A 26,837-nucleotide genomic window follows, 5' to 3' on the forward strand; every position below is an offset into this window, starting at 1 on the left:
ACTTATTTCAAGTTCTATTGCCCTAAGAAAGCGCAGGGTTGAAGGCGGGCCCAAGGCGGGCCAGAAGTCTCCTCCCTCCAGTTTTCTTCCTCATTCCTCCCTCTTCCTCTGACGTTGCGGGATCCAGACGGCCCAGCAGCTAGGACTCTGCCTGCCAATGCTTTCTGCATTCCTGACTGCCAGCTGAAGGAGGCTGTCACCTTCCACCATCCACAGAGCCTCAGGAAGAGAAAGGGACCTCAAACCATCCAGATCGCTTTTTCTTCTAGGAAAGTTTTGAGCACAGGTAAGAAATATCATTCCTCTTTATTTGCAAACCCAAGCATGGAGATTAGAGGTAAATAAACTAGAAAGCAACTCAGAGAAATTTAAGTTTTCTGGCATCACTATGATGGGCAGTCAGTAACAACGTAAGGAACATAGCCAAGTCAGATTAGAAACCTCTCTTTTAGCCACCATTAGAGAGTACCACTTTAGAGCAAATTTTCTCAAACTTTTTGGTCTCATGACTTCTTTACGTATCTAAAAATTATTAAGGACCCTGAAGAATTTTTCTTTCTCTGGGTTATTTACTGTATTACTGTCATTTACTGTATATGAAATTAAAACTGAGAAATTTTTAAAATAGCAACCTATTGATTTATTTTAAAATAACAACAAACATATCACAGGTTAGCATAAATAACATTTTTAATTATAGATCCCTTTTAAAAAAAATCTGTGAAGAGTGACATTGTTTTTTATTTCTACAATTGTCTTTCATGTCTGGCTTAATAGAAGATAACTGCATTCTCATGTGCTTCTGGCTCAGTCTATGTATATCACACAGAAGGGAGCCTCCAGTTAACTCCATTATATACTCGTGAGGGAATAAGAATGAAAAAGAGAAAGTACATCCTGGAATTACTATAACAACTTTTACCTCAGAAACCCCCTGAGAACTGCTGCTTTAGAATGATAAAATAAGTGGTTTTTTTTTAAAAAAGGGAGTCTCAACTCTGAATCAATTATTTTAAAAGCAAACAAAAAATTGGCCAAAGGTTGATAATCTTGATGGAATCAGCACCTTCTGGCCGGGCTGCAGCTGGACAATATTATAGCATTCCCCAGAAGAATTTTATTTCACAATGAGAAAGGGGCTGAATAAATATCTCTATTTTGAAGTATGAATAACAAAAATTAGGACACCCTTAAAAATCCTCTTCTTTTTGCCTATATCCAGCTATTTCAAGTTCTATTAAATCTTCCTTTAAAATATCTTTTTAAATGTGATTTGTTCATATAATCCCTACATGAATATTATGAATTCTTGCTTGAATTCCTACATGAATTCTTACAGTAGTTTCATAGCCTGTCTCTAATCTCTTTCATAATGCACTGTCAGCTCAGTAGCCTGTGAGATTAAATTCAAATGCTTCTACGTGACTTCTCCAAAGCCCTCAATAATTTAACCCCACTCTACCTTGTGTTTACTGTAGGGCAGCCGGATTGATCCCATAGTGTAAAAAATATGATCCTATTCAGTCCACACCCCACCACCAACATAACTTTGTTTTAGTGATCACATAAATGCCCTTCCATCTGTATAAATTTTAAGCATGCTTTAAGATTAAATTCTATTTTCCTTTTCACACAAGGCCAGTCCCACTATATCAGTTCTGTTTTGGCTTTTCGCTTTTAGTCTGTATTTAGCAGTTAATTATATATCTTTTATTCATTATTTACCTAAATCTTTACCTAGGCCTTTTTCCACCCTCACCTCCACCATACCCACATACATTAATAAGATGGCCACATTTTCAAGGACAAAATGATTTGCAGAACTAAAAATCTGGGTTTTGAATCTTGTTGCTGTCAACATGACTACATATCTGATTTCAGGGAATTAGGTAATATGCTTCTTCATTTTATCACAGAATTGGAACATTTTTACTTTTAATCTAATAGTATGTTTTTAAACTCCTACTAGCTTAACAATGCTGGCTATTCAATCAATACATGTTGTTTTAGACTTACGAGGAAGTGGTTACTAGGGCATTTGCCACAGATAAATGGTTCTTTCCTTCCAGCCTTATCTAGAATCTAGAATTACAAAATGCTGGAGCTGGAAAAGACCTTAAAGACTGACCACTCAACTCCCTGTTTACCCAAATGAGAAAACTGAGATCCTCCAAATTAAATGACTAGCCCCGGACAAGTGTGGAGCACATGTGGCCTAATTTCCATCGTAATTTTCTACCATCCACCAGCCTCTAGCTGGTTTCCAAGGTTTGCATAACTAAAACTGTTTTTGTTTCCAAGAACAAATTGTCACTGCATATTCCTGGGAGAATCTTTCTAAAGTGGTTTATAACTCTTAAAAAAATAAAAGTCAGTAATCTAGGTATCTTAGATGAAATATTCTTAAACATTTTTATCCGATGGAAACTGTGATTCTTATAGATTGGAGTTAAGAGAGCAAAGGAACACAGATGAGAAAGAAAAAGGAAAGTTGGAGGAAGAGGAGTGAAGGGACACCATCCTCATAATGACAAATGTATCAAGATCTAACAAAAAGAGTGGTAAGAGAATAAAGAATTCAAAATAAACTCACATGAAGTAAAGAGAAACTCCTAGGGGGAAAAATCAAGAGGAAGAACATTAGAGAAATTATTCTATTTTTCAAAACCTGCCTTTAGACTTCCCTTGTTTTCTTTTTCTGGTTTTAAGATGGAGTGAAAGCTTTAAGACAGAAAAAAATTCTAGCCCTGGCAGGTGTGGCTCAGTTGGTTGGGCATCGTCCTGTGCACTGAAAGATTGCAGGTCGATTTTCCATCAGGGCACATGCCCTGGTAGCACTTGGTAGGGGGCATGCAGGAGGCAGCTGATCAACATAGATGTTTCCCTCTCTCCCTCTCCCTTCTTCTCTCTCTAAAAATGAACAAAGAAAAAAAATCTTTAGAAAAAAATTCTACTCGCCCTTTACACATTGTTGTCATGGTGACAAGTTTTGTCGTAGCAAACACTTATTTACTGTGTGTAAGTTCTTTCCAGGTGTTGAAAATTAAAAAAAAAAAAAAAAAAAAAGCATAACTCATCTTAAAGAAATTCAAATTAAAGCTGGGAAGAACTATTTGTCATCAAAATAATCTGAAAGGGGAAGGATTGGGGAAGGTGGGTACTGAGGAAAGAATTATTAGCTAGGAATTTCGGAGTCAGGGAAGTTTTTCTGGAGGAGATGTTGAGCTTCGACTTAAAGAAAGAAGGGCTTGGGGGCGGGGGAGCAGGGGGATGACTCAGGCGGAATGTAGTAAGGGAAAGTCTGGAAGCAAGAAAACCAAGAAGAGTAGAGTATTACAGTAGAAGATTCCAGAACTGATAAGTGATGATGGCTTGATTTTTTGAAGTGCTGGTGGAGATGGAGAGGTGACACCAAATTGCAAAGCCACTTCTGAGTTATAATCTACAGTATTTATGTGACAGAGAAAAGAATAGGCAAAGGAGTCAGGAAGGACTTGCAGGTTTCAGTTTTGAGCAGGTCATTTGGACATGTTCGGGAAAGTAATTCTTTAGTATACCTTACATTTGGAAATGTGGATCTGTAGCCAGAAATTGAAATTTGCAAGTTCTATATCCCCCAATAGATAACACCCTTTCTCTTTATAGCCAAACTTCCTAAAAGAATAGTTTGTATCCACTGTCTATACTGTTTGCCCATCCCATTCTGTCCTAGATCTTTGTCAACCTGCCTTTTTTTACCTCCACTTTCCCTAAACTGTTCTACAGATACCAAAACTTCCTAATCATCAAGGTCAGTGAACAAGCTTAAGCTCGTATTCAAGTTATGGGCTCTGATGTTTCTGATTTCAAGCAGCCCCTCCCTGAAGCTCCTTTTCCCTTGAATCCTGTGACGCTTCTTAGATTTGTGAAACTGAACTAATTATTTTCCACTCAAGCCTCTCTTTTATTCTTGTTAGCTAATAAGGTAACGCTCAACAAATTGCTCAAGTCAGAAACTTTGAAGTCATTCTCAGTTCCTCCTTCTTCCACCTGACCCACAGCCAGTCAGCTAAAAAACATCCTGCTGTTCGAGTCCATCTTCTCCCTTCCATCCCCCTCAGGTGCCACCTTAGTGTAGCAGGCTCACCAACTCTTACCTTCACTGGTAAAATTGCTTCTTCTAAGGTGGTTTTCTAGCCTCTGTCCGGTCTTGTCCCATCAGATCCACTCTCTACACTACTGCCAGATTATTGACTTTTTAAAACATAAATTGGAAAACGTATTTCTCCTACTGAAAGTTAGGTAGTATTTTTTCAGAAAAAAACTGCAAACACTTTAGCTTAAACAGGCCTTTATAATCTGACTCTCCTTTACAAGCTTTTACCAAACCAAACTTCATTGCAAGTTGCATTTTATGTGACTTGAATTAGACAGAATCAAACTAATGTCATATAAAAATAATACCCTCACTCTCTAGGCAAAGTGGAAATATGTGAGCTCCAAATTAGTTTATCTACAATAACATCATTTCAAAGTGGTAGGCCAAGTAAGTTGTGCACTGTAAACACTTGCCACATGGAAGGGTCTCTTATACCTGGTAGAATTACCTGCTTCCATGTCAGTATTATGTGAGACTATTTATCTCAGAAATTCTTGAGACACACAGCTATTGTGCTGTTAATCTTTTAAAATTCACTACTATTATAATTTTAAATATTTTTATACCTGATAATGATGTTAGCAGAGTGCTGCAGGATATTATTACTGCTTGTGCTGAAAAACAAAGAAATAAAGTGGGACAAAATTTAGATGCAAGTAAACAATATTAAAAAGGCCAAAGTACCATTCATGATAGCTGGTATGGAGAGAGCACTCTGCAAAACATTAGTCATAATACTGAGAAAGTTGAAAAAAAAGAAAACAAGAATCCACTTTGGTTGTTGTAGATTTATGGACTCCAAAGGTACCTCCTCACATACTTTTATATTTATTCCCAAGGAAAAATTCATCTTGATCTATGTGAGATCTTCAGAAATGCATTCTTTCTATAAAATGTAACTGCATTTGCATTAATTAGGGTACAAATGATGAGGCTCCAGACAAGCCGTTCTCAGCCTCCTGCTCTCTGGCTTCTGCTCACAATCCGCTCTGTGGAGTGCTCTCCCCGGCCTCAAAAATGCCTGCCTCTCTTTCAAGGCAGCACAATCATCTTTTCTTCTAAGAAGACTTCTTCAACACCATCACACAGAGAGGATCTCTTGTAAATCCAGTTATTATAACATTTATTATACTATTTTGTAATTGTTTATATATTTGTCTTTCCCACTAGACTCTGAGTAATCAGAGGGTGGGAACGAAATCTCCTGCATGTGTCTCTGTCAACTTTCTAGCCCCCTATCTAATACATAGTGGATACTCAACGATGAATAGATGAATGAACTCAAATATTGTGTAGTATTATTATTTTTAAGGTAATTATGTCCTCTAAATCCATTCACTCATTGACTAAATAAAAACTGTAGCAAACACTAGTAATTTCATCAAATTCCTACACATACTACTTAGTAATTTTCAGATGAATTATTTTTATAAAATATGTGTGCATTACATAATACTAAAGTTTGTAGAAAAGACCATGCTATCCTTTATGTCACCAATTTATATGTGTGTGTGTGTGTATATTATCTATCTACAATTTAATAACCACATTTGTATGTGTGTAAGAAACCACACCTAGATAGAACTGTTACATAACCACCAAATGACAAGTATTTAGGGTTAGCTTAATTTAGATTACGTTTTTGCAACTGGGGTTTAATTTCCTGATTCCTCTATCATACATGGTTGGCCGTAGCAGACTGTACTAGAAAAAATTTGAGTCAGTTCTCTACCTCTGAGCATAAGCTTATAAATACGCCTATATATACCAATGACAATTATGACTTAACCACCTTCTTTGGAGCCCCAACTATAACTGCCCTCAGGGACCCAAGATATTCCTGAACTCTAGAGTAGAGCTTCTTAATCATTTCTGTAGTATAGACCCCCATGGGCAATCCAGTAAAGTCTGTGGACCCCTTCTCAGATGTTTTTACCTGCATAAAATTAAATACTTAAGATTATAAAAGAAACTCATTATATTAAAAGAGTGTTATCAAAAAAATTTTTCTAACAAATTGTAATACAGTACATATATGCTTCTTTATTGGTGCATTAAACAACAAGATCTACTGGTGGGACTAATAATTTTCATATATTTTGAAGAAGTAATGAATTTAAACCATATATTTCAAGATCTCTGCAACAGTTACAACACAATAGGAAATCTGTATTTCTATTAGTGACAGTTACTACTAATAATACTGTGGTTTGTCTCCTATAACATAATGGAAGGAACTGCTAAATTTTAGTTAGAAGTTGGTGAAAATAAATATAGGGTAGGGCAAAAGTAGGTTTACGGTTGTGCATACACGAAACACAGCTTATTCTTGTATTACTATGTATTGATTATTGTATTATTTTCATACAAACAACTGAAAACCTACTTTTGTTCCCATCAAAGTTCACAAATTTTGCAGACTTAGAACCCCTCTTTCAGACAAAAATCTGAAAGTAGGCACACCATATTGGAGTGGGGTGGGGTAGGCTGGGGCAGGGGAGAAAAGCAAAATGAAGAATTTTTTACATTTTCCATTCCTGTGTTATTGGATTATTTACAGAAAGATTGCATTTATGTATTACTTGTGTAAAAAGCATAATGTCCAGATTTCAGATCAAAAACTGCTGCTGCTTCGGGAGGAAGGGGGCCATCAGATGCCAGAGCCCACAGCCTCCCCCGACTTTGCCCCCACTCCCAAGTGGAAGCACCATTTTTTTCATTACCTCACCTTTAGCACTTTGATAGCAAACCATCCGTCTCTCACTCCCAGGAACCCACTGCTTGTAAGACAGTAGAACCAATCCGTAGTTAAAGGACAGGATTAGGTGTGTTTCTGGAATCTTAAATTTATATTGATAATATAGTTCAGTGATGGGCCACTTATCCACCCTTTGTAACACTGTTTAATGAGAAAATGCTGTCTGGATTCTAAATATCTGGTGGTTTGCACGAGAATGCTTGAGCATGTGTATACATAAGGGGAAGGCTCCCGGCATCTTTTAAACGCCCAGAGGGTTCGTCAGCATCTGGGTGATACACTGACTTCTGAGTTTGGGAGTAGGACAAGGCAGTAAGGGGTAAAAGATTCCTTTTGTGTCAAAGGAACAATCACTACCTTTTAACAGACAACTATTTACTTTCATTAGGAATAAAGATGGCTGTTGAACCAGTAGAAAATGATTGCATCGATTTTGTGAAAATGAAATTTATTGACAACACACTTTACTTTAAAGGTAAGTCTAAAGCAATAGGCCAAATACAGGGTTCAGATAAATGTAGTCAACTAGAAAAGGCATTGTGAGATGAACTACTAAGTGACTCCTTACTGTCATCAAATTCCATTGTAATGCTAATGATATTCCTCTCTGGGAAAATATATATATATATATATATTGGGCTTCTAGAAGTTAACCATTATATATCCAAGGTCCCAGCACTTTGTCCCACCACATGCCCCTGCATTTTATTTAGCAGCAGCCCACTTACAAGGTGGAAGCTGGTGCACATCATGAAAATTCCACAAAATTTAGTACATTTAGGGAATACAGTTCCCAAAAGTGAATTGGCAAATTATATAAGAGATACCTTAAATCTAGAGCTCTGTGAGTGAGCTGTACCATATCATGTAAGTATATTTGACAAATAAAAACAGATTCTTATGATTAGTCTTCCGTGGGCTGTTTGGCTTCATTTGAAAGCTTCATAGAAAGTCCTGAGACAACCTTCCATTGAAGCAATAAATTTAAGAGTAAAGTCTATCATTCTATAAAATTTATTTTTAGTTACAAATTTATATTTATAAACTCTGGATTTAGGTTTTATGTCTAACTTACCAGAGAACACACTAAGTCTAATGAGCTTCATTTTATGGGACCTTTTAGATGATTAGATAATATTTCTGATGGGGCCAACAACAGAAAGCACCTCCTGTAAGAGGGGTGTTAAATAATGGGGAGTGGCAGAAAAGAGTAATAAAAGGCAGGGTGAGAGGAGATTCTGAGTTGAAATAAAGAATTTAACATATTTTTTCTCTTTTTTCCCCTTTAGCTGAAAGTGATGGTAAAGTATAAATTTTTTCTCTTTCTTTGCAAAAGTAAAAATAGCTACTTAAGTAAGCATCGCACAAACACCCTGTATCACCATTCTTAGTGGACAGAATCTGGTACCAATCTATCTGAGAAGCTGATCTTCCCTCAAAGCAGTGTGGACCCAATAGCACAGCCTTGGAATAAAGCTGACCGTAAAGGATACAAAAGAGAACCTCTAACAAAGTTGCTTCTCTACCCTTCAGGAAATTCTCCAGCTCTTAGAATCAGACTTTGCCATTACACAGATTCTGAGATTAGCAGGAGGTCATGGATGCTCTAGAGTACATGGGAAAAGGGGATCGAAGCAAGAGGAGTGTAGTCCAAAATCCAGAACATCTTTCTTCTTCAACTCTCTCTCTCTCAGAAATGCTAGGGAAGAAGCCTGGGAGGCTCCCAGGGAAAGAACACACTCAAGGTCAAGGAGATAGGGAAGGCTGGAGCCCGTGAGAACTGTAAGGCTGTCATTAAGTCTTCCCAGGAAGTGGGTGTGCCCAGCCCTTGTCCTTCTGGCATTCAGAGGGCATCATACCCATATCTAGCTTGTGATCCTTTAACAGATCCCAGGTTGTTAAAGGTCATTAGTTTATTATACTTTTCCTTAAAAATGGCACTTTCCCCATTTTTAATAAAGGTGATCTTTACTGGCCTAGAAATAGAAAAAATAACTTTTTTAAAAATACTATTCCTTCATGTTTCTTTTTTCCCAGCTTTATTGAGATATAATGACATGTAACTCCTCATGTTTCTTAGAGATTGCCCTACTCTCCATTTATTAATTCATACAGGGTAGGGTAAAAGTAGGTTTACAATATTTATTATTGTAATAAATAATAATACAAGAATAAACTCTGTTTCACGCACTCACAGCTGTAAACCTGCCCTTGCCCACCCTGTCCTGGCGTCTGTCTCCCCCAGGACTGTCAGGCACTGTGGCACAGTGATAAGAAAAACACAGCCCCTAGAGGGAAAGGCAAGCACTTACGGAAGGCGATTCGAATAGAGTGCGTTAAGGCACAGGGCGCCACGGGAGCAGGTGGATGGGCACCTACTTCAGTCCAGGAGATTCTGGGAGGAGGGCACCAGTTTGCACATTTGTATAATTGTTTACCAGTGACACTCAGCAGCCAGGTTTGGGGTTGTGTAGTAGAAAGACAAATGAACAAGTGAGTCCGGGATTGGAGAGACTGGCACAGGGTAGACGGCATGATGAACCATAAGGCCCAGACTGCATAGAGAATGAAGGGAAGACGGGAAGGTTAGGTAAGGAGAAAACGCCTGTTTTAGAATCAGGAGGACTCGGTGATGCGGAGGAAAAGTATAAAACAGGTAGGATAGGAGACTGAGATCAGAAAGCAGAATATTTGAATTTAAAATTCAGAGGTAGAGGAGTTCAGGGTGATGACAGGAAGCATGGTATGCCCTGGAAGTGGGTTAAAAACATTGTGCAACTTTATCTCAGCTGCTTCTGTAGCCGAAGATTGTGATCAATGGAGAACTGAAATATAGAGTATGCCTACTTGTGAATTTAGAAAAAAACTTATTTTTAATGAGATTTAATGTGCATTCTAGAAAACCTGGAATCAGATTACTTCGGCAAGCTCGAACCTAGATTGTCAATCATACGAAATCTGAACAACCAAGTTCTCTTCGTTTACCAAGGAAAACAACCTATGTTTGAAGATATGACTGATTCTGAGTGTCGAGGTATTTTTTTTAAATATATTTACAAACATAGAAATGACAAGCCACTTCTTATTCCATTTTACTGCCAACATTTTCTATTATAGACCTAGTCCTTAAATGAAAAGTAATAGCAATAGTAATAATTTCACTTACAAGAAACTTTGTAGGGTATCCAAATATTTTAGTTGGGGTGAAAACTTGACACAATAAAGATGTTGCTGGGGGTTGGGAGGAGAATTAAAAGGGTAAAGGGAATCCAATATGTGGTGACGAAAGACTAGGTTTCAGGTGTTGGGCACACAAGAGAGTGTACAAATATCATGTAAAATTGTACACCTGAAATTTATACAATGTTATTAACCAATGTTACCCCAATAAATTTAATTTTAAAAATGTTTAAAATATTGCTAGGGGTCATGCTACTCTGGGTCTGCATTTGGATCACCAATTCCTTCACTGTAATTGCATGAACTAAGATCTCTATAGAGTCAGGTCCTTAACACCTGCTGGCTATAGCTGAAATTGCTGACAGCATTTTCAAATACGAAATTAAAAATAAATACATAGGCATTTCGAATAAGTCTGTCTTCCACCAGAAATATAGAGTGCTTAGAAAATAAGTAAATTCGCTGTGTTTTCCAAGCTTTAAATTCCAAATAGCAGAGTTTAGGCAGAGTTGAAACAGTGAATGTGGACTCTTGAAAAATCCTGAATCTTTACCTTAACAGGTAGATATTTTTTTAAATATATTTTTATTGATTTCAGAGGGAGGAAGGAAGAGGGAGAGAGAGATAGAAACATCAATTATGAGAGAGTCATTGATTGGCTGCCTCCTACACACACCCCTACTGGGGATAGAACCTGCAACCCGGACATGTACCCTGACCGGGAATCAAACTGCTATCTCCTGGATCCTAGGTCAATACTCAACCACAGGGCCAAACTGGCCGGGCAACAGGTAGATTTTTAATATTGTATTTAGCATTTAAAAATTAAATACAATCTTTTAGAATTCAGAATATCCTTTAAATACTCAAAAAGTTGCTATTTTTGTGTTGTGATACATATTTAAATGTTTTAAAGGATGTGTGAGCAGCTGCATATGGCCTCCAGCTAACTGGCCAAATCTCAGGCTGTGAGATTGGTATCGGGTCTATTAAGTATTATCATTTGGCTAATTTCCATAAATATTGATTTGCAAAAATTCTTCTAACTAATGTTCTCATTTGTTAATGTTTATTTCAGATAATGCATCCCAGACTGAAATTATCATATATATATATAAAGATAGCAACCCTAGAAGTATGGCAGTAACCCTCTCAGTGAAGTGTAAAACAATTTTTACTCTCTCCTGTAGGAACAAAAATATTTCCTTTCAGGTAAGACTGAACCTGAATTTGTTTTAGTTATATATATGTGGAAAATTAGAAAACCTGAATATCCTCAGTCCAACTTTTTGTCTAGAACAAGAATGGCAAGAAGCAGAGAACCATTAAAATAGTTACTAAAAATTGTCCAACTCTTTAACCCATCACGCATTTTCTAAGTCTGTCATGAGGAGGAAGGGGTACAACACTTGTTTCATAACCTGGGTCTTCTGAATAATCTACCTATAGGTAAACAATAATATAGAAGATATATGTGAATTATTATATTTATTTGAGAATTGCATGACTTTCCAAAATGCCTTACTAAACAAAATGAAACTAGCTATCTTTCTATAAATCCTCTACATACTTTGTGAATTATGATGATAATATTTTAATCCTAATTGTTTTATTCCTGCTTCTTGGCTGTATCCTTCAGCTTTCAGTTGATGTATATTATTTTTAATGTAAATCTAAGTGAATAAAATTAACAAGATTAGCTGTAAAAGCATAATGTATAAATGTATCTCAAAGCCAAGTATAAATTATTTCTGGCCACTGCTTTTTTTCTTCTATTCTCCATGTTTTTCTCTTGAAGAGTTTCTGAATGGGGATTTGCCAGTAAAGTACTGCTGTGGGAACTGAAGGTCAGAGTATGACCTAGTGGGCAACTTGGGAGGGAGGGAAAAGCCACTTTAAAATATAATCCAAGTAAAATCAGTGTGTATGCCACAAATACAGCCTCCAAACAAATACCTTAGTCATCCTCTTCCAACCAGAGTGCCAACCTTTTGGGTGGCAATTTAGAATACCCATTCTCTGACCTGACAAGCTTAGTTATCATAATGGCCTTAGAGGCCTGAGGATGGACCAGCAGGGTGGAGGGGATTAAGCATGTTGTTACCTAGCAACAAAATCCGAAGGGAAGGAGGGAGCTGGCCAAGCTCAAGCCATGTGGGGTAAAGGAAAAGTAATTCATCTGCGGAGGCAGATTCAGAAATTGGGATAAGCCTGAACTATAAGTGGATTATTATTGAGAGACTGGAGAGTGTTAAAAAAAATGATGGAAATAATGCTTGGCAAAACAAAAAAGAGGAGGGGAGGGGCAAAAGGAAGGGAGAGGGGAGGGGAGGGGAGGGGAGGGGAGGGGAGGGGAGGGGAGGGGAGGGGAGGGGAGGGGAGGGGAGGGGAGGGGAGGGGAGGGGAGGGGGGGAGGGGAGGGGAGGGGAGGGGAGGGGAGGGGAGGGGAGGGGAGGGGAGAGGTGGGAAATAATGCTTGGTATACAGTAGGAATTGGAGCAAATCAGGTTTAGGGGAGCCTGAATCTTATACAATTTGGACAGGCCTTTTCAAAAAAGAATATAAAATTACCAAAGGCATAAAGTTGACTATTTAGAATAAGAAAATAAGGGGCCTTAGAAGAGATCTGTGCAAATGGGGAGCTCTGACATTTAAGCTTCATTAGCTTCATAGCAAACCTGCTTCTGAAAGGAACTCATGTTAGTTGGAGAGAGGGAGAGAGGGTGGAAGGAAGGAAGCTAGTTTTAGCTCATGCTCTTTAACCCCTTTACCCCACTAATAAGGATCTGAGCAGTGATCATAAATTAGACTAAGTCCTACTAGATAATAAGACACAACTGGCTGCCATTATGTGCTCGCCTTTCTGTGTCAATTACTAGCTGTAAAGTCCTAGTGCTTATGGAGACCTGTTGTCTTTGGGTAAGAACCTTCATGATACCAAGAGGGATTTCTTCAAGAAGTTACTGTTAGTGTCTGTTTCTGGATATACATCCAGGCACGGTCAGGATTCTCTCAAACCTGCCCATGCACTTGGGAAAGGGAAACAGCAACAGATGTTAGCTCAAGCTTAACATTCTCTGGGTTCAGATTCAACCCCTCCTGGTATGAATAAGCCCTTAGGCCCTTGGAGCACTCTAGTTTCATTACATAGGGCTGTGTCCATATCCAGTTACTACTATGCGCCTTCCCTACGATGGCTATGACTAGTCAACACCCAACCAGGGACAGCTACTGCCCCGGGATTTCCTTGCCCCAATTCTGACCTATGATTACAGATGGCCTATCTACCTATCCATACCCCCACTTTCAACTACAACTTTCCATGCCAGCGTTGAACTAACAGGTTCACTGCCCTCTAATATTTCTTTTGAAGCTTTTGAAGTTTTGGCTAAAAATTATTTCTCACTTATACATTAGAGTAGCTTAGTCCCAAATTGGTTCCCCAGCTTAAGATCTCTTCCTAAAGTCTGGAGTACTGTAGGCAGTTGCAGAAATATATGTCATTGGGAGAACTAGTTTATACTGTCATCATTTTAAGACTCCCACTTATTGATAAAGGACAAAGGTTAAGAGTTATGACTATAAATTCCATAATTGATTGAGAAGTTGGGAGGCACCCAAACTGCTTTCAGGCATCTTAGAAAGAAGCTGAAAGGCTATTTTGGATCTGTCCCAGCAGGTTTTTGGGTTTTTTTAATCACAGATACATTTTATTTTATTTTTTTGTTAATCCTCACCAGAGGATATTTTTTCCATTTTTTTTTTTTTTTTTTTTGAGAGAGAGTGGATAGGAGGGAGGGAGAGACAGACAGAGACAGAGACATCAATATGAGAGAAACACATTGATTGATTGCTTCCCACACATGCCCCAACTGGGGCCGGGGATCGAACCTGCAACCATTCAGTACATGGGCCAAAGCTCTAACCACTGGGCCACACTGGCCAGGGCTATTTTGGATCTGGACCTCTCTCCGTCAGTTCTTAGTTAGGATCATGAGAATTTTTGCTACTGTGGGGTCAAAATTACATTCAGATATCTACTGGTTCCAGGATTAACATGGAAAGAACCTTGGATGGTCCTCAGATTTTCTAGTCCATCTTGAAACGTAGGTATGATACAATAATAAAAAACATATAGACAGTACTGCCAGTTAGGTGACCAGCAGGATTATAGTTTCAAATGATCTAGCCATTCGTGAGAAAACCCTATTCTGTGTCTGAGAGATATTGGAATCAGAATTTGGCCTTCCAGGGCAGGGCCTAGCCCATAGACTACTTTCAGGATAGACATTCAGGACTCCTGTGGAACTGGATTACTTGGTAGGAAAAAGTCAGAGGCTGCTGACTAAGCCCATACAGCGAGGTCAAACAGGAATCAAGGACTCAGTCCTAGAACAGCTGCAGTGAGTCTATTTACAGCAAGCTGCAGTTCTAGCCTCCACTGAAAGAAGGAAGAAGCTGAGATTCCTGCCACTTTCTGCCTCTCTCACAGTTGGCTCACAAACTAGAGCCAGGCTAGGCTATGGCTACAGGTCATCAGTGTCTTTAGCTCTGAATGGCTGGAAAAGACAGGAACTCATATTAGCCCAAAAAGGCTGTGGTCTTTGCTAGAATTCTACTCCATCTTGAGCAGTAGGAGGAGGAGAGAAGGAAGCTATGTGATTAATAAATTGGGAAAAACCAGAGAACTAAACCTGAGTGAGCATTCCATGGCGGGAACAGCCAAAGTGGACAAGAACAGGAGATTAGGAATTAAGAGGGAGAGGAGCCCTGGCCAGTGTTGCTCAGTAGTTACAGTGTTGGCATGTGCACTGAAAAGTCACAGGTTCAATTCCCGGTCAAGGGCACATTACCTGGGTTGCAGGTTCAATCCCCAGCCCAGTTGGGGTACATGTTGGAGGCAACCAATCGATGTGTCTCTCTCGCATTGATGTTTCTCTCTCTCTCTCTCTCTCTCTCTCTCTCGCTTGCTCCTTCCCTCCCTTTTTCCTTACCTCCCTCCCATCCACTCTATCTAAAATCAGTGGAGAAATATCCTCAGGTGAGGATTAACCAAAAAAGAGAGAAAGAGAGAGGAGATCAGAGATATTTTTTTTTCTTGTGGAAATAAGTAATAGAATTCAAAATAAACACATATTCTGATGGTTCATGTCCTCAAAAAATTAACATTTTTTTCCTCCATAGGAAATGAGCCCTCCTGACAGCATCAGCGGCGAAGAAAATGAAATGATCTTCTTCATGAGAAGCTTGCCGGGGTACAGCAGCAGGATGGAATTTGAGTCTTCGTTGTATAAAGAGCATTTTCTGGCTTGTAAGAAGGAGAACGATCTCTTTAAACTCATTTTGAAAAAGAAGGACGAACATGGGGATCAATCTGTAATATTCACCGTTGACTACAAGGACTAGGTATTAAAATGTCATAGCTCGGACTTTGAGTTTTTGTCTTTCAGAAACGTTATAAGTTTGAGTCTGTAAATGTAGTGATGAAATAAAATGAATAGTAGTCTTGAAAGATACCACTAAGAAATTAATAAGTTTTCACAAAGTTGAAATGACTCCCCTTTAGGCAGATGAATAAAATATTTGTATAACGTAAAGAAGGCATCGTTTGAAAACACAGTCTACGTTGTTACTTGGAACACAGATTATACTCAACAGAAGTGTTTTGAATCTTTTGGGTTATGATGAAAGATACTGGTATGTAAATTTTCTCATTGCTAAGAATATCATTAAAACCGTTCGAATTTTTTTTTTTTTAAATATATCTTTATTGATTTCAGAGAGAGGAAAGGAGAGGGAGAGAGAGAGATAGAAACATCAATGATGAGAAAGTCATTGATCGGCTGCCTCCTGCACGCCCCGAACTGGGGATGGAGCCCGCAATCCGGGCATGTGCCCTGACCGGGAATCGAACCCTGATCGCCTTGATCCCAGGTCAACACTCAACTGCTGAGCCACGCCCGGCCGGGCAAAACCGTTTGAATTTTATAGAGAGACCACTTCAGTTGACTAATTTCTCATTTCTTCGAAAGTCAAAATACTAAAGTCAGATCGATCCTGTGACATAGAAAAAGGATTATACACCCTGAGCAAGTGGCATTCAACCCAAGAGTGCAAATGCTTTCATATTCCAAAATCAATTAATGTAATACATCATATTAATAAAGGGTAAAAACCACACGACCATCCCAATAGATGAAGGAAAGCATTTGGCAAAAGCCAGCTCATAATAAAAATTCTCAACAAATTGAAAGAGAAGAGAATTTCCTCAATGTGATAAAGGGCATCTGTGAAAAACCTACAGCTAGCATCATACTTAATGGTGAAAAAATAATGCAAGAGCGTCAGCTCCTCTACTCGGTGCACTGGGGGTTCCAGCCAGTTCAATCACAAAAATAAAAGGCATCTAGATTAGAAAGGAAGACGTAAAACCATCCTTGTCTGAAGACAACATGATTCTGTATGTAGGAGATCGGAATACACGTGTGTGCACGCACAGAACCCCTATTAAAATTCAACAAGCTCAGCAAGGCTGCAGAATACAAGATTAATGTATGGAAATAAATTATATTTCTATATACAAGAGTGAACAATCTGTAAATAAATATAAAACAATCCATTCCCAAGAGTGCTAAAAAGAAATATAAAAATAAATATAACAAAAGAAGTGCAAGATTTGTACAATAAGGTTTTCAAAACATTGCTGAGGGAAATTAAATATGATCGAAATAAATGAAGAGATATGCCACATTCACTGATTGGGAAACTCAATATTGTTAAGATGACAGTTCTCCCCAAATTGATCTATAGATTCAACTCAATCTCCATCAAAATTCCAGCAGGATTTTTTGTATAAATTGGCAAGCTCTACCTAAAATGGAAATAAAAAAAGACACAGAATAGCCAAAAATTTTTTAAAAGAACAAAGTTGGAAAACCTTCATTTCTTAATCTTAAAACTTAATATAAGTTATCAGAACTGCTTGGTACTGATATAAGAATAAACATAGATGAATGGGACAGATTTGAAAGTTTAGAAATAAGGCCTTATATTTATGGCCAGTTGATTTTGGACAAGGGCAGCTTGATGGAAAGGAGAGTTTTCAACAAATGGTGCTGGGTCAATTGGATATCCACATTCTAAAAAATGAACGTAGACCCTTACCTCACACTTTACAAAAAGTAATTCAAAATGGATCAGAGGCATTAATGTAAACTAAAGCTATAAAACTTTTAGAATAGAACAGGATTGGGCAAAGATTTTTTAAACCCAACCAGGAAGTATGATCTATAAAAGAAAAAAATGATAAATTGGACTTAATAAAAATTCAAAATTTGGGAGTAAAACTGGGTGAAGGGTACATAGGACCTCTCTATATCATCTTTGCAACTTTCTGTGAATCTACTTATTTCAAAATTAAATTTTTTAAAAAAAAATGTATCTTTACTGATTTTAGAGACAGGAAGGGAGAGGAAGAGAGAGATAAAAACATCAATGATGAGAGAGTCATTGATCGGCTGCCTCCTGCACACCCCCACTGGGAATCGAGCCAGCAGCCCCAGCCTGTGCCCTGACCAAAAATCAAACCGCGATCTCCGGGATCCTAGGTCAATGCTCAACAGCTCAGCCACATCAGTCAAGCAAAATTGAAATTTTTTTAGAAACAACTTTACACTCAAAAGGAATTGTTAAGAAAATGAAAAGACAAACCACAGACTGGAGAAAATATGTATAAATCACATATATGGCAAAAAAAAAATGTATCCAGGTTATACAAAGAACTCTTACAACTCAATAACAAGACAATCCAATTTTTTAATGGGCAAAGATTTGAACAGACATATCTAAAAAAATGCACAAATGGCTCATAAGCACATGAAAAGATGCTTAACATCATTAGTCACTAGAGAAATGAACATTAAAACGACAGTGAGTTACCACTTTGTAACCACCAGGGTGGTTATGGTCAGAAAGACAGACAATAACAAGTGGCAAAAATGTTAAGAACAGAAATTCTCATGCGTGGCTGACGGGAATGTGAAAAAGTACAGCCACTTTGGAATAGTTCTTCAGTTTCTGAGAAGTTGAAATGTTTCATATGAGCCAGCGATTCCATTCCTACCTATCTATTCAAAAAAAAGAAAACCTATGTTCACACAAAGATTCCTACAGTAATGTTTATATCAGCGTTATTCCTAAGAGCCAAAAAGTGGACAGAGCCCAAATACCCATGAGCTGGTGAAGGGATAAACGAAATATGGTATATCCATAACGGAACACCAATACTAATAAAAAGGTGTAAAATACAGATACATGCTACAACATGAGTGAACTTTAAAAAGGCACTAAGTTAAAGAAGCCAAACACAAAAGATTACATGTTATATGATTCCGTGTACATGAAATGTCCAGAGAAGGAAAATCTATAGTGACAGAAAAGTAGATGCATATTTCCCTAGGGTCGTGGTGGGAATGGGGATCCATTATAAACAGATTATGAAAGATCTTATTGGGGAAAAAAAATGTTCTAAAGCTGGATATGGTGACGGCTGTACAGTGAGATAAATTTACTAAAAACCATTAAATGGTATGCTTCAAATAGGTGAATTTATAGTATGTAAATTATAAAGTTATTTTTAAAAAGTCAGTTTGGTCAAATTCTTATATTAACTTTTATTGGTTTTTTTCCTTACTACAAAATGAAGACATACTTGTCACAGAAATTTTGGAAAATACAAAGAAACTTTTAAAATCAAAAATGAGTAAATTTGAGGATATAACTGGCTTTACTCAATGATTCATGATCGGGTGGCAGCCCATCTAGCAGACAGGAGCTCCGAGGAGCTGCACAAAATTGAAGGCTTGTATAAGCAGAAGGGGGTAGGGGCAAGGCAAGAGCAGATAACCTCCTCTTTCTTTGGGGTCCACTAGGTGGGTTACCTCACTACTGCTGACCAGGAAATGCAAGATGGACTGGAGAGGCTGAAACTGCAAGTTAGGTACTAAGTGTTGGTTTGGTGACGTCGGCCTAGGCCATTCTCTCTTTTTCTAATAGAAAAAAAAAAAAGAAAATTTAAACCACCCATCCTTCTATCTTCAGATGACCATTTTTGACATTTTGGTATAGGTCCTTACAGTTTTTCCTTCTTTAGGAATTTAGGCTGAAAAATTAAAACACTCGGTTTTTTTGGGTTTTTTTTATTTTTAAATATTTATATTGATTTCAGAGAGAGGAAGGGAGAGTGAGAGAGAGAAACATCAATGATGAGAGTCATTGGTCAGCTCCCTCCTGCACACCCACTGCTAGGAATCAAGCCCACAACCCGGGCATGTGCCCTCACCTGGAATCCAACCACAATCTCCTGGATCCTAGGTCGATGCTCAACCTCTGAACCACACTGGCCGGGCCACTCTATTTTATTTTTAAATCCTCACCCAAGGATATGTTTTTATTGATTTGGGAGAGAAAGAGAGAGAAACATTGAAATGAGAGAGGAACATTGATCTGTTGCCTCTTGTACATGACCTGACTAGGGATCGAACCCACAACCTAGGTATGTGCCCTGACCCAGAATTGAACTTGCAACCTTTTTGGTGTATGGGACGACATTCCAACGAGCCACCCAGCCAGGGCTAAAACACTCTTTACCTCTGGTCCTAGACAGAATCTGGTATACCTTTCAAAACTACAGTTGAGGTCGTAGATATGCAAATAGGAGCCTGAGCTGAATCCGGACTTAAGGATTGGAAAGAGCTGATGGTTCTGCACAAGGAAAGGGGGGCCCTGAGAGGGAGATTACAAAAAGAATTCTAACTTGAGTTCCTCCCCACCAAAAGCAGGGTGGAAGGGGTCAGAGGGGGGAAAAGGGGGGACATCTGTAATACTTTCAACAATAAAGATAAATTTAAAATAAATAAAGCCATACCAGAGCCTGAAACAAGGATTGGGGTGCAGGTAATTTGTTTGAGAGGTGACCCTAGAGAGCAGCAGTGAGAAAGCTAGGAGGGTGAGAAAGGGAAGGTGCAACGCCTAGTGCAAGGTATGTTATCAGGTTGTCACTGTGGGCCTGATTTGTCCAGAACCTCCTGAGGTGCATGTAGAATGCCCCAAAATTATCCCCCTGGAGCAAGGGAGGCGGGGGCATTTACCCACCAGCTCCTGACACCCATAACTGAACATTGCCCTTAGGGATGTTAACCCCCACACTCCTGAGCTGTGCTTGTGTTACCAAACAGAAAGAGTTCGTCCATCCAGCACGAGCAGAGTCAAATACTAAACACCAAGAATCGCAGTGGAGAAAGACTGGCAATTTTATTATGAATGGTGCCACTCAGGAGAACAGGAAGCTAATGCCCAAAAGCCCAAACTCCCTGGTCCAGGGTTCAGGCGGGTTTTTAAGGGGTTGGGGGAACAGGTAAGTGGAAGCCCTGGAGGGACAAGTTTTAATTGGAGGACCTTGGAGCTTAATCATTTATGGTAAAGGGGCATCAGCACTGGATGTTCCAGGACAAGGGACCTTTCGCCTCTGAAAATGTTCCTGTGCTCAATGTCAGCTTATGTCCAAGTCTGTGGTTCCCTGGGGATTGGGAGAGGTGGCGGGGACAGGGACGGGCCAGACTTTGGTTCTGGGTGCAGCTGGAGGTCAAAGTTCTCTCCTCTACGCATGCTTCAGCTGCATGACTTGCAGTTTTGGTCTGTCACCTTGTTAAAAAAGATAGGATCATTTTGAGCTGTTTCTGTTGGCCAGGCAGACTTATCTGCATCAAAGAGTGAAATTACACAGCACACTTGTGATATTATCTGAGCTGGCATGGGACTGTCCGCAGCAGCTATTGCTGAAATCAGAAGTGGGCTGAAGAAATGGATCAAAGCACCATGGCAAGTGGGTAGAGCTTAAGTAGTAGAAATTACCAGGGAACTTCCTAAAAACAGAGAAGTCGAATATTCTTTTTCATTGAATCTATGATGCCACTGATTGTAAAATGTACCGCTACTTTACATACCACTAAGAAAGAAAAGACATTGCCAACTAAACTGTGACATGCCTTCAATTGTGAGGTGCATTCGTATTTCAGAGATATTAAAGAGTGAAAAGTTCCATGTCTTAGAATTGATGAAATATAGATGCAATTTAAAATTACTCTAATGTAAATGTCTCCATCTCCATAAACCTTTAACACAGGCTGCTAGACACACAATACTTTATGTGCCTTGTTTTGGGTGGAAATTAGGCGAAACACCTGAATTTCACATGTGAATCAGTGTGAACAGAAAAAGAGCGACATGCTTTGGATGTCAAAATAATCACTGTTGGAGGAAGCAGGAGCATCGAACCAAAGATGGCCCTGAATCTCAGAAATCTGAAGAAACTTTGAGAATGTTGGACTTTTTTCAGTTCATAGAGGGGAGTTTGAGCCAATTTCAATAAGAACTTAACAGATCAGGAATGTAATTTTTTAAAAAATACAAAACTAGTTTCATATTAAACAGACTGTTTTATGTTCTTTTCCTCTTAATTATATAATTTGATCACTTTTTTAATTGGCTGGAAGCTAAAATCAGTTTGCCACAGGCCTGTGTCAACATAAGAAACATCGAAACCTATCAAGAATCTTTATGAGTTTGTTTGAGCCAAACTGATGGCAATTGCCAGGAAGTAAAATCTCAACAAATTGAGATGATGCTCCAGAGAGTGGTAGTTTTGCGCTTTGTTTTATACATTACAATCAAAGGAGACGTGAACGGGGTTACATGAAATCCATTGGTGATGGGTTAGGGAGGCGGGAGAAAGCAAAGCGGGGAAATCTCTGGGATTGGGTAAAAAGTAAACTGAAGAGGCCAATGCTTCTGTTACACTGTTGGATATAGGACCGTTAGCAATGAACATTTACAGCACGTAGAGGTGGTATTTGGGGAACAACATGACGACGCGATCACGTGCGCTGGTGTGGTGGGTGTCCTAGAGGGTCTGGAAAAAGGGGGTTACTCTGCCTTTCCAAGGGTATGTTATCTTAGATTCAAAAAGACGATACACATACTTAAGGTAACAAGTGACCTTTGTCAAGGAGGCTACAGGCCTAGGATGTGACTACCCACCATGACTGGCTTTTAGTTCGGAATTTTTATGTTCAGACCATCCGGTGTGGTTGCTTTAGGTCTCTGATTTTGTAGGGCCTGCCATGCAGGCCTCCCTGGAGCTTGTCAGGTTTAGTATGTTGCCCCTTTTTTGTCCATATCTGGGTCTTAGACATACAAACAGCCAACAGATATCTGAAAAGATATTCAACCTCACTAGCAATTAGGGAAATGCAAATCAAAATTACAATGAGATACCACCTCATACCTGTTAGAGTGGCTGTTATCACCAAAACAAGTAATAACAAGTGCTGGAGAGGCTGTGGAGAAAAGGGACCCTCACTCACTGCTGCTGGGAATGTAGACTGGCACAGCCACTATGGAAAACAGTCTGGCAATTCCTCAAAAAATTAATAATAGAACTACCATATGACGCAGCAATCCTTCTCCCGGGAATATACCTGAAAAACTCGAAAACATGTATTCGCAAAGATACATGCACCCCTATGTTCATTGCAGCATTACTCACGGTGGCCAAGACATGGAGACAACCAAGGTGTCCTTCCACAGAGGACTGGGTGAAGGAGACGTGGGACACGGACATGATGGATACTACTCACCGTAAGAAAAGATGAAACACTGCCATTCGCCACCACATGGATGGACTTGGAGGACATTATGCTAAGTGAAATAAATCAGGCAGAAAAGGCTAAGAACTAGATGATTTCACCCATATGTAGGATATAAAACTGAAACTAAAGAACACAATCGGCCGTGTGGTGGTTGCCAGAGGGAAGGGGGTTGGGGGGACGGAGGGTGAAGGGGGCCTAATATATACGGTGACGGAACATGATTTAACTTCGCGTGGTGGGCACACAGTGCAATACACAGATCTCGTAACATAGAAATCCACACCTGAAACCTAGATGATCCTATTAACCAACGTCACTCCAATAAATTTAATTTTAAAAATAGGGGGGAAATCTGATCATGTGCTCCTATCTTATGTGCAAGCCTTCTTTCAACAAAGTTGAAATTCTTAAACTTCCTTACAAAATAAAAAAGTAATGATTCATACAGAACGTACTGTATTTAAGAACAGTTTTGCTTCACCACCCCTGAGCAGCTGTCTCAGGCCTTGCCAGGTTTAAGAAACCGAAGGACTGACTCATGCCCCTTTGCTTTCTAAACTCCTTTAGGCTTGCTTCCTTATATTTTGACTCCTGAAAATATAATGTGGCTATTTCAAGAGGCAGTGTGATGTGATGAAATGAGGAGAATGTGTTTTGGAGACATGCAACCTTGTTTGAATCTTGTCCTGTAACCCAAGACTTGTCCCAGAAGCAAAGTACATGCCTCTTGTGTACTTTGGACTCATCTCTCGGAGGCTCATTTTTCTCACATGTAAAATGGGAATATGGGGAGGGGGGAGGGATGGGGTGGAATGGGTCATTGGGGAGAAAAAGGGACATCTGTAATATTTTAAACAAAAATAAAATTTTTTTAAAATGGGAATAAAAAGAAATAGCTACTTCATAGAGTAGTTGTGAGATAATGTCAATCTCTCAGTAGTATCTGGCACTGGAATGTGGTATTTAATAAGTATTCTTTCCCTTCCTAAACTTCTCCATGCACCTGCCACCAGCTTCCCCCACACTCTCATGCACACACGCACAACCTGTCAGAAAGAAACGGGACCTTTCCTTCCTACAAGAACTAAACCCAGCCTGCTTTGGGTAATTTCTTTTCCTGCAGTGTGTAAACTCATTGCTCACTCTGAGGGAATAGAAGCATCCCTGTTTTCCCTGCCATCCCTTCCAGCTCTTAGACCTATGTAGCTTTTCCCTTAACTACTCACAGCATGTGGGTTTCCTAATTGAAGAGAACATGTCAGGTCATAAAAGCCTGTTTTGTTTTGCTTTTTGTTACCCAAATTTTAAGCCCGTGGTTTTGTTGCACAAAAGAAATACAATTTCGCTTAGTCCACAAAACAGAGCAATTCACAGTCTGCAATTTTGCTAAATCTACTTATGATTGTCTCTGAAGCCACAAAACCCATACAGTAGAAAACATTTTCTATTCACATCTGAAAGCATGCTCAAAATTCAGCCTTTGACTTTCCTTCCAATGGCAATGGGTTTGCTTGTGGATGGGCCCTCACCCCCATGAGTGGAGCAGGTTTTTTTTTCTAGGACCTAAATTAAGCATATCTCACAGAGCTTAGTTCAGGAAACTCGAAAGTAAAAACAATCAAAAGCATAGGCATTGGGAACTGTCAAATTTGGGGCAGATACCATGAGACTCCACCTGCCCCAAAACAGTTCCTCAACTGACCTACAAAGGAAGAGCTTTCACTTTCTGGCTCTTAAACTGCAGGATAGCCTGCAGGATATTTTAGAAACATTAACTCTTTTTTTTAAGCCATTTGACAAAAACAAAATAACATACTTGTTGGAGATATTTCCAGAAATACCTGGACATCAGAAATATCAAAAACAGATAGAGTACTATATTCTTTTTTGCCTTTTTATTGAATTTATTGGGGTGACACTGTTTAACAAAATTATACAGGTTTCAGGTGCACAATTCCACAACATATCATCTGTACTCTGTATTGTGTGTTCACCACCCCAAGTTAAGTCTCCATCCACCACCATTTATCCCCCCATACCCTCCTCCACCTCTCCCCATCCCACTTCCCCCCAGCAATCACCACATCATTGTCCATCAGATACTATATTCTGAACACAATGCCTTTGAGACCAGAGGTATATATCAGACAGAGCTTGGAAACTTCCAAAGATGTTCAGCAACAAAAGGTATAAAAGCAAAGCACAGAACAGAGAAGGACCTCTGGTTGGGGAAGGCTTCACAGAAAAAAAATAAACCTTGAAAGACAAGAAGAATTTCAATGAACAAATCTGAGGAAGGACTCTTTCCTCCTAGCATGTGAACCTGGATTTGTTGGGAGTTATCTCCCAAGGTCAGAGTACTAATTGACACAGCAGGTATGAGTCTTAGCCCTTAAACTGATGGGTAAGAAATGCAACCTATTTTCTATATTACTTTCTACTCCAAGTTCTCATGAAGCTGAGGTAGTGGAAACTTAATTTTAGCCATTGCTGGGTGCCCCTCCTTCTCCACAGTTGTATGTAAGTTGCGTAGAGTCAATAATACCAGGGTGTCAACAATGGGATGGGCAGGGAATCTAGTCATTGGTCATTATCTCGGATTCTGATATTTGCTGAGATGTCCATCACTCCCTTTTGGTCCCTGACCAACCGTCCCCAGATTTGTCATTGAACAGGCCCTTACTTCTGTCCACAAGCCCCTTTAGGAGTATGGCTTTCTCCATCTACATGGTTGCTGCTCCGGGATCCATGTGACCCTTCTCCATTATGAAGTGTGATTGAGATGGGATTGACATAAACCACCACCCTTCCCAGGCATAATCCCATCCTTCTTTCCTTCATGGCAAGTCCTTAATCACAGTGGTTCTTTTAGGGGTAAGCATGTAACTGACCTTGGTGAAGTCCAAGAATATTTTCCAAGTTCTCCTAAGTATCGAGCCCCCCTAGGTAACAGTTCCAGCTTTCTGAGCTGAGGAGCAGAGGACAGCATCTGTGGCTTTTTATTGTGCCTGTCACTCAGCAGTGGCTGGTAGCCTCAGCGTCTTACAGGGTTAAATACTTACAATAGAAGAGAGAACGCCAACACCTGCTGGACCAGGGCACTGAGGAGAGCTGTGCAGGTGGTACACGATGTACAAACTAAGGCAGTGGCCTGGCTTGTCAGCAGTCCTCTCTCACCTTGTGGACACCTCACACCCTCACCTTTCCTCTTGGAGCTTTGACAAAGATGGTTATACCCAGGGAAGGGTAATAAAACTCCACCTTATTGAATGCCTATCACATGCCAAACATTATTTCACTTAACTACATAGATATCCATGAATGGAGTTCCTAATGCAGAGGCCCCAAAGGCTGGTATAGTCTATGGCAGGTGCTCACAAATTGCTTAAGGAAGCAATTACAACCTGAAGTGTTTGGGGAGTAGGGCAGAGTCTCCCTGTTTCTCTAAGTAACTTAGTGATTAAGCCTGGGCTGCCTGCCAAAGTCACAAGTTTTGTCAGTGGGTGGTTCCACAAAGACAAGATCTTGCTTTCCTCCCGTTCCCAGCCTCTAATCTGACTACCAGTCTTTGATATGCAACCTTACCACCTCACTTCATTGCTTTCAGCCAACCCATGAAGGTTGGAAGCCATGTGTTGCATCCCTGAAGCTCACATTAGTTTCAACCACAGGTAAAGGAAGACAAACCAACTTAAGAATTATTTGAGTGCCTTTCACGCATCTGACAAATATTTATTGCGTGCCCACTATGAGCCAAGACCTTTTATAGACGCAAACAATTCAGCAAGTAAGAGAGACATACCCCTGTTCCCAGGAGCTTACATTCTAGTAGAGGGAAATGAGACTAATTTTTCTTACACATCAAAATATCAGATAGTGAAAAATGCTGTGTGTAGAATTCAGAACCTCTATGAAGGGGTAACAGTTAAGCTAAAACCTGAAGACCAAGACAGAGGTTTCCATGCTAAGATTATGAGAAAGTACATTCTAAGCAACGAAAACAGCTAGTGCAAAGGCCTGAGGTTAGAATGAGCTTGGGTATGTGTGAGGCAGA

At 39.4% G+C, this 26,837-nt stretch overlaps 1 protein-coding gene across 1 annotated transcript; it reads left to right on the forward strand.

Moving 5' to 3' along the window:
- The first annotated feature begins 208 nt into the window (after window positions 1-208).
- On the forward strand, window positions 209-15,836 carry IL18 (interleukin 18). The gene is made up of 6 exons (XM_016205333.2): window positions 209-286; window positions 7,285-7,371; window positions 8,186-8,197; window positions 9,796-9,930; window positions 11,155-11,288; window positions 15,261-15,836. The coding sequence occupies exons 2-6, from the start codon at window positions 7,293-7,295 to the stop codon at window positions 15,480-15,482; spliced, it is 582 nt and encodes a 193-aa protein (XP_016060819.1). The 5' UTR covers window positions 209-286; window positions 7,285-7,292; the 3' UTR covers window positions 15,483-15,836.
- Window positions 15,837-26,837: the final 11,001 nt, after the last annotated feature.

The sequence above is a fragment of the Miniopterus natalensis genome, chromosome 11 (assembly GCF_054644295.1).
Source record: "Miniopterus natalensis isolate mMinNat1 chromosome 11, mMinNat1.hap1, whole genome shotgun sequence".
In the NCBI taxonomy this organism is placed as follows: Eukaryota; Metazoa; Chordata; class Mammalia; order Chiroptera; family Miniopteridae; genus Miniopterus; species Miniopterus natalensis.